The 9,237-nt window shown below is 43.6% G+C and overlaps 4 protein-coding genes across 4 annotated transcripts in view; 2 read left to right on the forward strand and 2 right to left on the reverse strand.

Annotated features, from left to right (window-relative positions):
* Window positions 1–2,735: 2,735 nt before the first annotated feature.
* Window positions 2,736–3,945, forward strand: PHALS_07835 (eukaryotic initiation factor; the record flags this gene model as incomplete). Its single annotated transcript, XM_024721373.1, has 7 exons — window positions 2,736–2,798; window positions 2,865–2,919; window positions 3,038–3,125; window positions 3,186–3,221; window positions 3,303–3,362; window positions 3,425–3,730; window positions 3,801–3,945. The coding sequence occupies 7 exons, from the start codon at window positions 2,736–2,738 to the stop codon at window positions 3,943–3,945; spliced, it is 753 nt and encodes a 250-aa protein (XP_024586478.1).
* Window positions 3,946–4,121: 176 nt separating this feature from the next.
* PHALS_07836 (trehalase (brush-border membrane glycoprotein) variant) lies at window positions 4,122–6,317 on the reverse strand (the record flags this gene model as incomplete). Its single annotated transcript, XM_024721374.1, has 2 exons — window positions 4,122–5,545; window positions 5,621–6,317. The coding sequence occupies 2 exons, from the start codon at window positions 6,315–6,317 to the stop codon at window positions 4,122–4,124; spliced, it is 2,121 nt and encodes a 706-aa protein (XP_024586479.1).
* A 565-nt stretch (window positions 6,318–6,882) lies between these two features.
* Window positions 6,883–7,975, reverse strand: PHALS_07837 (transcription elongation factor s-ii; the record flags this gene model as incomplete). The annotated part of the gene is made up of 2 exons (XM_024721375.1): window positions 6,883–7,825; window positions 7,887–7,975. The coding sequence occupies 2 exons, from the start codon at window positions 7,973–7,975 to the stop codon at window positions 6,883–6,885; spliced, it is 1,032 nt and encodes a 343-aa protein (XP_024586480.1).
* Window positions 7,976–8,071: 96 nt separating this feature from the next.
* The window catches only part of PHALS_07838 (hypothetical protein F443_21241), a gene marked incomplete at both ends in the record, with an annotated part of 1,274 nt that continues 108 nt past the window's right edge, over window positions 8,072–9,237 (forward strand). The window contains 3 exons of the mRNA XM_024721376.1: window positions 8,072–8,731; window positions 8,804–8,895; window positions 8,972–9,209. Of these exons, the coding sequence (XP_024586481.1) occupies window positions 8,072–8,731; window positions 8,804–8,895; window positions 8,972–9,209 (990 nt within the window). The remainder of the gene's footprint in view (window positions 8,732–8,803; window positions 8,896–8,971; window positions 9,210–9,237) is intronic.

Here is a 9,237-nt window from a genome sequence, read left to right on the forward strand (position 1 = left end):
CCACATCATGCCCATCTTGTGTGACACACACACCTGTTACCAGGGTACGTGTGACCCCGTTACAATCGACGTGACTCCATAAGAGACAGATGACAACAGCCAGTCATTCTTCACGGCGCAGTTCAATAAGTTAGGGTTCCCTACGTACACGTGAAACAAATATCGAGCTATCGGATTTCCCAACTGTAACAAATAATGGAAAGAAGAGAGGATATTCTTATCGTAAACCGAGGGTGTATGTGATGTCACTTCGGCATAGCTCTCCTGGCGCCGTCGCCGATTATGATTCGACCTGCCCTCTTCCGGTATTTTTCCCGGTGTAAGATGTAAGGTTGCCTGATCCAACATAATTCTCAAGGCTATCAGCAAAACCCAGCAAATTTATAGTGACAAGGCAAGGCTGATTACAGCAAGGGCCCGAGATGCTAAGTTTCCACCTCGGAGTCCATATCGTGCTGAGCAACTTATATAGTCAAGTATAAAACGGCGTGCAATCTTTTCTTACTGAAGCTGGCGCGTAAATATGGAGTCAATTGCCTAGTGTGCAAATCGAGCGTAATACTATTTCGTATATTTAAAGTATTCAGTACGCAAAATACGAGGATATCAGTTTTCCAGACAGCTCTACTTGCGGTCTTATGAGGAGTGGAAAACTGAGTGGTCAGGTCTCGCTCGAGGAACGACTATAAGACGCTTCTTTCTCTCACCGTTTCAAGGTAAGACCCACAGATATAGGCGTGTAAGCCATGTGTCAAGAAAATTCTGATAGATATAAGCCATAACTACGACTGGATCTAGTCCACACAAAAACTGTTGTGACCCTTGCACTTACAGGTGGGCAAGGTTGACTTGCTGATCCATGCCAAGTTAAAAGGGTCGGATCGTAGGGAAAGTATTTTTAATCGATGTTGCTACCTATTGTCTTTCGGTGAGGTCGAAGACGTCAGATGGACTCGGCAAGTAACTTTGACAGTTTTCAACAGAAGTACTGTTAACTCTTTGCCGTGCGTTCTCGAACGCACCGTTTGCGCAGTGTTCAGAATATAAAAATAATCGTGAAATTTTCAGAGATACCGAATTGCTGACACTAATTAGATCGATGTGATTTCGTAACGGAAAGGTTCGTAGGATATGCGTCATGCAGTTGTTGGGCACATTAAACCACACACATAATTTTATGAGCCAGATTAAGAGTTAATCATGTATACCAACTTCGCTCCAAGGAGGATTGCAAGAATCGATTCTTTATTCTTCATTTTCGTTGGCCCTTTAAATTTGAGCCTCCTTTCGGGCAAGCCGTTGTTGCAGCGAGAATACGCTATCTTGAAGCAAATATTAATGTTTGTGACCTTGGCAAAGTTCCCATGTTTGCAAAAAAATGTATGTTTACATTGCACTATCGCCCCTCGGACTTTGAGCAAGGTTTGAAAGGACCATAATGATAGCTATTGCGGCGAATAAATTCGCCCGCATTTGGTTTACTTCGTCAAACGTGCTAGGCATCAGATTGGGTATGTTAACCGCTGATCAGACCATGGTGAAGCTCACAAGAAGTTTGCCGGACTTTACTGAAAAAGTACCACAATTTGTACTTGGTACGATATACAACTGAGTGTGAAGTTTATGGTAGCCCAAATCTATAGTACTTAGATGGAGCACGTATGAAAGGTATAGATATTTCGATAGGCATGTTAGGGCGACCAGTGGACACTTTCTATGTGCATTTCTTACAGGATCTACGAGTGTCATAGACTTTTGAGTGCAGGTGCGCGGCATTGACATTATGTTTGGAAACCCTTTTCGTAGAGATCATAGGCATAATATTACTATGATATTTTTTATGGAGAGACTTTCTGTGAGTGGATACCAATATTAACCTTTAGTCATACAGCTTACACAGCACATCACTTCACCACAAGTGCAGGTCACACGGTACAATGATGGCACATAAAAAACAAGAAAAATCAACAGGATTTTTTCTGTAAGATGTTCCATGACATGTATTAATTACTATAATTTTGCAAAAATGGTCAAGGGTAAATTGCAGAATTTGATACAAATCGAAAGCTCTTTCAAAACAAAAACAAATGTTTAAATCACTTCCAAAAATACATTCTATTAAGCCAGAATATCATCCCGCGCTAGTGAGTTCTGGTAGCTTAAATCTCTCATAAATGCAACACTTCAATTCTTCTGAGGTTAGCTTGATGATACAATGTGTACGTGAACATGATGCGATACGTTATCTGTTTCTTACATCCAATAACCATGTAAAGTGACGTAAAATTTGTGATAGCGTTGATTCTTTAGCCATATATATAAAATAATATCATAACATATCATGAAAGCGACGGCGTTCCTGAGGCTAATGCTGAAATATATTTAAAAATAACTACTAAGCGTATAAATTACAATCTAGTCTTTGATTAAATGCATAATGTAACCGCCAACTAATGCAAAGAATGAAACAATCGCAACTGCCTTCAATTGACTTCTACCAATGAGGAGCGCACCCTTAAGTCTAATGTCCTTGTCCACCATCTCCTTGCCCTTCACGTAGACGGGATTTTTTTCAACCACTGATTTGACTTCTTGCATGAATTCCTGTTTATGTCTTTTCAGTGTGTCAAACGCCCGCTCTTCTCCAGTCATAATAGGAGTTTCAATGCTTCCTTCGAGAACGGGATTTACTTGGCTGCTGCTCTCTAGTTCGCGGGCGGTTGTTCTAATTTGCAATGTTGTATCGGCATGAGCAAGACCGTAGTAGCACGCTGCGAAGATGGAGAGTACCGCAAAGAGTAAACGCATCGCAACAATTGACCAGGATTGTGATAGCTCAAATTTTGAGAACACTTAAACTGTAGCCATATCAATTTAGAGATAAACACGAAAAGAAAATTGCAATGGCTAGCGACAAGCGTACGTTGAACTGCCTTAGGCTAAGCTTACATTCGTCTCCTACTTTGCTGCAACATTGCAAAGTGCTGTCTAGTTCTTTCTATTATTATTTTGCTGATGTCTTTATCGATTGCTACAGCCGCGAATAAGGAGACGGTGGCCGCGCCTGCTATCGTCGAAAAAGGAATCGAGGAGGAACACCCACTGCAGACAGGATGGTCACTTTGGTGCGTGATTTGGCTGGAAAAGACGATGTGTGTAGTTAATATTTGATGCTGTGTACGCAGGTACGACAAGAAGATGCCTAAGAAAATCGATGTAGGGTGCGTTAATATTGTTTTTAAATAAAATTCACTATGAACGGTCCAAGCTGTTGGCTAATTCGTCTTTGGTATATTTGACAGAACGTATCAATCAAACTTGCAAAAGATTGCCACGTTCAATACGGTTGAAGATTTCTGGCGGTGAGCTTTATCACCCAGAACACGTCAGAATAATTAAACGCTGATGATATTTTTGTTGGTAGTCATTATATCCATGTAAAGCGACCATCGCAGCTCAGCCGTGATGTAAACCTTTATCTATTTCGTGACCAGCCTAATTGCGCACCGATGTGGGAGGCATTTCCACAGGGTGGATGTTGGATTTTAAAGATCAAGAAGAAAGCCAACGTTCTCGGTAAGATGTGGCAAGATCTAGTCTTTGCTGCCATCGGTGAGGCTTTCGAACAGCTTGACGTCGTGGGCATTGCCATGGCTATTCGCTCCAGGGAGGACATGCTGTCAGTATGGAATGCCGATAACACAGACGATACGACTCGTTTCGCCATCGGGTTCGTGCACGATAACACAGTATTATCTTCTATACGTATACTAATTTATGAAATTGTTCGATCAAACAAGTGAAAAGCTGAAGGAAATTCTCATGCTGGATTCCAACACGCTCGTGGAGTACAAATTTCACGCGAATTCGATCCGGGACATGTCGACATTTCGCAACGCAAAGCCGTACGTCTTCGCTGCTGCAACACCGGCTGCGGCCACCTAGGCTTGTTGCTGCCGTGCGCACTGAAGGTAATGTCGGCAATCATTCGAATCAACTTCGCCAAATGCAATCCAGAGTAGAGAAATGTATACTAGATTTCTCATCTCATCTGCCATCGTTTATTTGATTTTATCAAAGATAGTGCTTTCGCTATCTTTCTTGATGTTACATGCATTTACTTACTCAGCTGTTAAAAGACTCTGATGGATCGTTAGAAATTTTAAGATCACACCGTTTGTCCAACCAAAGCCAAACTGTGGAAAGTACTCGCCGCCAGCACCCAAGCCGCCAATTTCAGAGGCATTGTACTTTTCGAACATTAGACCCGTCTGTTTCCAAGCTGTGAGGCCGGTGTGTGTCCACTTTTTTGCGATTTCGCGGGCTAAGCTATACGCTTCTCCAGTATTGACAGCAAGCAAGCCTTCTACAATAATGTCCTGCAATGGTGGCCAAGCGTTGGGTGAGTCCCATTGTTGACCGGAAATCGTGGTTGTTGTCTGTACACCACCGACTTGAAGTAGCCCAGACCTTTTAAAAGACGCTACAACATGCTTTAGACGATCAATGTCAGACGCATTGAATGCCTTTGCCCAGAGCGGAAAGTAGTCAGACACCGAAACGATCGACGAATGAGTATCCGTTTCTAAGTTGTAGTCTTTCCAACTTTTGTGTTTTTCACTCCAAAGGATAGCGTCAATGGCTTCAAGTCGACGAGCAGCAGCTTGCTCGAAAAACTGGGCTCGTTCCTCGTTTCCCAAGCGAAGGTTAAATTTCATCAAATTGCGTTCTACCCGATACATGATGGAGTTTAAGTCAACAGGTATCACAGAAGTGGTCATCATCGTTTTCATCTCCAGAGGATCTCGCATCCACCGACTACTAAAGTCCCATCCGCTCTCAGCAGCAGCAATTACATTGTTATAAAACATATCTTTACGTCGCTCCGTGGCAGCGGCATTCCCATCATTCATCTGCATGGTTTGATCAAAAATCTCTGCAGCGGTTCGTACATCCTCACGGTACGATTCAGGTCGGGGATGGTTTGCACTTGATGTGTAGCGATTTAGCACGTACGTCGTTTCGACCGGATGTTCCGCATTTTCATTACGCCGAGTCATCTCTACTGCATGCCCAGAGGGTCCATGCTGCATCCAAAATTCGTATTCACGTTCCAAAATGGGTAATGCAGCGCGCAGGTACTCGTCGTCATAATCGTATTCACTTTCATTACTTGGAATGCGAGCAACTAATTTTACCATATCTGAAAGCATTGGAGGCTGAGACCGTGTCAAGTAATAAATTCTTCCTCCATTAGGAACGATTCCATAATCGGACACGTACTCTAGCAAATGGTTGACAACCCCTCGAGCCGTGATAGGCATGTCACACACCAAGAGACCTTGCACGATCCAGTACGAATCCCAATAATAACTTTCGCGAAAGCGACCACCAGGCACAATCAAAACGTTTGCAGACTGGTTAAAGCTTAATTCGTCTACTCTCTGGGATAGAAGAAGTGAGCTCTTTACATGTGGATTATGAATGCGTCCTAGACTTTGCCAGATTTGGTGCAACCCAAAAGCCCATTCTCGAAGTTCGGCATCTTGAATGTCAGCGATCATTGGTGGATGAGTCTGTGCTTGGAAGTCAAAGGGTGTAATTGGTAAAAGGTCTGTACCTGGTGGGTCAAAGTGGTCGTCAAGAAAGCGCTGCAGCATCTCCGTGTGCGTTTCATTGTTTGACGGTTGAAATTCTGTCATGGATAATTTACGACGCTGAAAGTCCACAAGAATGTCGAAAGCGCTACTGTTTTCCTTAATAGGCATATCAACAAAGTGCTTGCTATCCGAAAAGACGTCAGTCATCTGAACAGCATGCAGGAGCGGACCACGACAGTAAATGTCCATAGCTCGTTCTAATTCCGCATTTACACCAAGTGAGACATCGGCATCAATTGTCAGTTCGTCCCGAACTGGAGAACGTCTCTTTATTGGGCGAAAAACTGACTGTAAATAACGCCCTCCAGTGATTATCTTCCCACCAGAACGGTGCAATAAAAATGACGGTGTCTGCTTGAGAACATGATCTGTTGCTCTGAACGACAACAGCTTAAGGCAGCAAGCCACAACAGTTATCACCGCTACAATCTCTAAGATACTGCGCACGTAGTGGGATGAGAACAAAGAAACTCTACGCTTTCGTGCAAACTGAGCATCGTATTTGTGAGCTTTGTTTTCTTTTGGTAGAAGTAGATTCTGCTCTTCCTTGCTTGTAGAGTCAGGATAATGCCACCACTTAAGCAAATTTGCGTTATTCCAACCGCCCACGTTTATACAATCGTAGCTCGGAGTAGAGAAAGAAGACGTCGACGACATCAACGTATAGCTAGTAATTTGTCTTGATCGCAAAATAATGAATGATCAAGAAGCTTGCTGAGCCCAGATCTTTGGTTTCACGATAACAATCTGAATCCGATGAGACATTTACATATAACCAAAATGTTGATACTTCATTTTGATCAGGTTATAGAGGTAAAGCAAAATAGTCAGATAAAAGCCGCCTGGTAACGGACGACGCTCGCGCAGTCAAACGCTACAGTCGAACAGTCACCGATACGTTTTCTTTAAAGCGTTGACGAAGCTTGAGAGCTACGCCCATAGAAACCGAACACAAGATCCGAAAAAAATTAATTTCTTTGTTTAGGAACATATGTAATCAGTTAACAGCATAAAGTATGCTTTTACGCTGTTTCAGCTACTTCAATACAGTGCGAGAGACATTACGTATCTCAGAGTAGCTGCAGATCCCTCCCTTCGTCCTTCGATCCCGTAACCAACGTTTAAATCCGTCTAGTAATTAACGATAAGTAACACGGCTAAACAGATAAATGCAAGCGAGAGATCTAAATGTAAGGATAAAGAGGGATCGACTGAGGCTACGCTAGCATTTCCATCGATTGCCGCAGTTATGACACATGACGAACACTGTCATGGGTTCATCTGCGCTGCGTGTCTGTTTCTGCGTGTTACTGGTCTTGGAGGACTTGCAGCGTCCGCAAGTGAATAGACCTTTTGTACCCTCAGTACCAGTCTGTTTCTGAATCTTTTCGTGGTTGGCTTCAGCCCAGTCTAACCGAGCCTCTTGAAACGCATCATCACGTAATTTTTCAATCTGTGCTCGCTTCTCCTCCGTTGCGAGTTCTTCAGCCGACATTTTAATCAGTTGATCACTACTGACCCTATTGTCAAGCAAGTCCTGACGAAGCTCCCCGTTTTTCTTCAGATTGAACGACAACTGGCGATACTTTGCCATGTACTCCTTCTTCTGCTCCCCAGGAGCTCCCATTTGATACGTTCTGGCCATGGCCACTTCGATCGCAGCAGCCACTTCACTTGGTTCTCCACCTTCAGAAACCTCCAAGATCTCTTTAAGCTTGGTGCGCACAGTTGCACGCACTTTATCCAGACCTGCAGGAATGAATGGTGCGGAGCTGGTCTTTGCCGCTGCAGGTTTAGGTGCACTTCTAAGGCCATTTGATCTCGAGCTAATATTTGAAGATTTTTCCATGCCTTGAGACTTTTCAGCGCTACTCGGTGCCTTGCGATCGGGCGAGGCGGCCCGAGGTGACAGCGCCATGTTCTTCCACGACTTGACTAGTAGTCGTGCTAGGCTCGCGATCTTTTCGTTCTCGTGTTTACGCAGCTTGCCCACCGTATGCCCCATCTTGGTCTCTTTAAGAATGGAATACGTCACCGGCGTTTTCTCCAGCGCATGCAGCGTCTCGAGCGCCTCGCCCTCGTCCGTCACATCGCCGCGCGTGAACTTAAGCAGGCGGCGGTGTAGACATTTAACGTCTTCCATGGACTTTAGTGGATTTTTGATACTAAAGTTGCAAAAAACTTACGTGTTGTGCTTGATATGTCGGATACTTGTTGTCTACTAACTAGCCCGTGGGGCCTCCCTCCACCAATACTGCGGCTGGAGCGTCAACCTTAGCCAGTTCTTTCCTTGCTTCGATAGGTTTCGCGTACATCACACCAAACTTCAAAGTTATACATCATCTACGTATGAAACACAACATTTCTACCCGCATGAGATTATTTTGCTGCCAACGTTTGCCAAAGGCATCATGAATCTGGAGGCTGCTGACGTGTCGACGCGCAAATTAAGCAAAATGGAAGCCAAATGTGACACACGATCCAAATCTAAACTGTTTTCGAAGACAAATGCTAAGCCGTTGACTGGCACTTTGGATCGATGGTTCAAACCTGCAAATGGTGCTGCGAATGACAAGAAGGCTAGCAACAAAACCAAGAGCTTTGAACCTGTGGTCAATGCTAATGACGATGAAAAAAATATGAGACCACAGGTCTCAAAATCTGTGAGGTCGTCTCGCAATTTTGTGCAGCGCTATATCCACATCAATGACGAGTGTCGCGTGTGTGAAAGTGCTAAGATAGAGGAGGCTGCGCGTTGTGAGTTGCGTTGTGCTACATGCTCGTTGACAGTGCACAAAAAGTGTTACAATGTAAGAGGTGAGGTGTCCGATAAAGAATGGAATTGTCGTCGCTGCCAATATATATATCGCGAAACGGCGTGGGAGGACATAAGTGGCTTAATTGGGGTACCGAATCCGGAAAGTCTCACGTTTCCAACATGCGAACCTCCAGACAACAATCATAAGATGCATCAGCTATTTACGGACTCCAATTTTGCGGCCATTTTTTTATTCTTACAAAGATTTAGTCGGCTTGGATTACAATTGCTAAATGTCGATACCACACTTGAGGTGAGATTTTATTTCTATAGCTAAAACCTGACTGGCAATGCAAATACGACTAATAATACTCCTGGCTATCAGAATCTTGCAAATGCCTTAATTGAACCGAAAGCAGGAAAACTGTGCGAAGAACTACATACACGTTTACTGAAAAATATTAATGTGGTCACCAAGTACGTGCTGTATTTAAGCATCTGTTGAGCGTTTATGGGTGAGTATCAATCCATTTATCGTATCTTATGACTGCAGGAAAGATCCTTGGTATGTCCTATTATGGCACTTCTTGCGAGAGGAAGAGAATGTACCAGTTATCGTTAAAAATACAAAGTTTTTAGCGAATAGTGTTGAATCGGAAAAGCGTGAAGACTTGTACCTTGGATTGCCAGTTAAAGAGAGGTTAGCGATGTTAAAGTTATTGTGTGAAGCTCAGTTCGACCGCAACGCCATACTTGTCGAGAAAATTGGTCATGAAGAGGCCGAATCGATGGTATGTCGAGCAGATTTTTTTTTTTTTT

Source organism: Plasmopara halstedii, assembly GCF_900000015.1.
Source record: "Plasmopara halstedii genome assembly, contig: Scaffold_3120, whole genome shotgun sequence".
Taxonomy (NCBI): Eukaryota; Oomycota; class Peronosporomycetes; order Peronosporales; family Peronosporaceae; genus Plasmopara; species Plasmopara halstedii.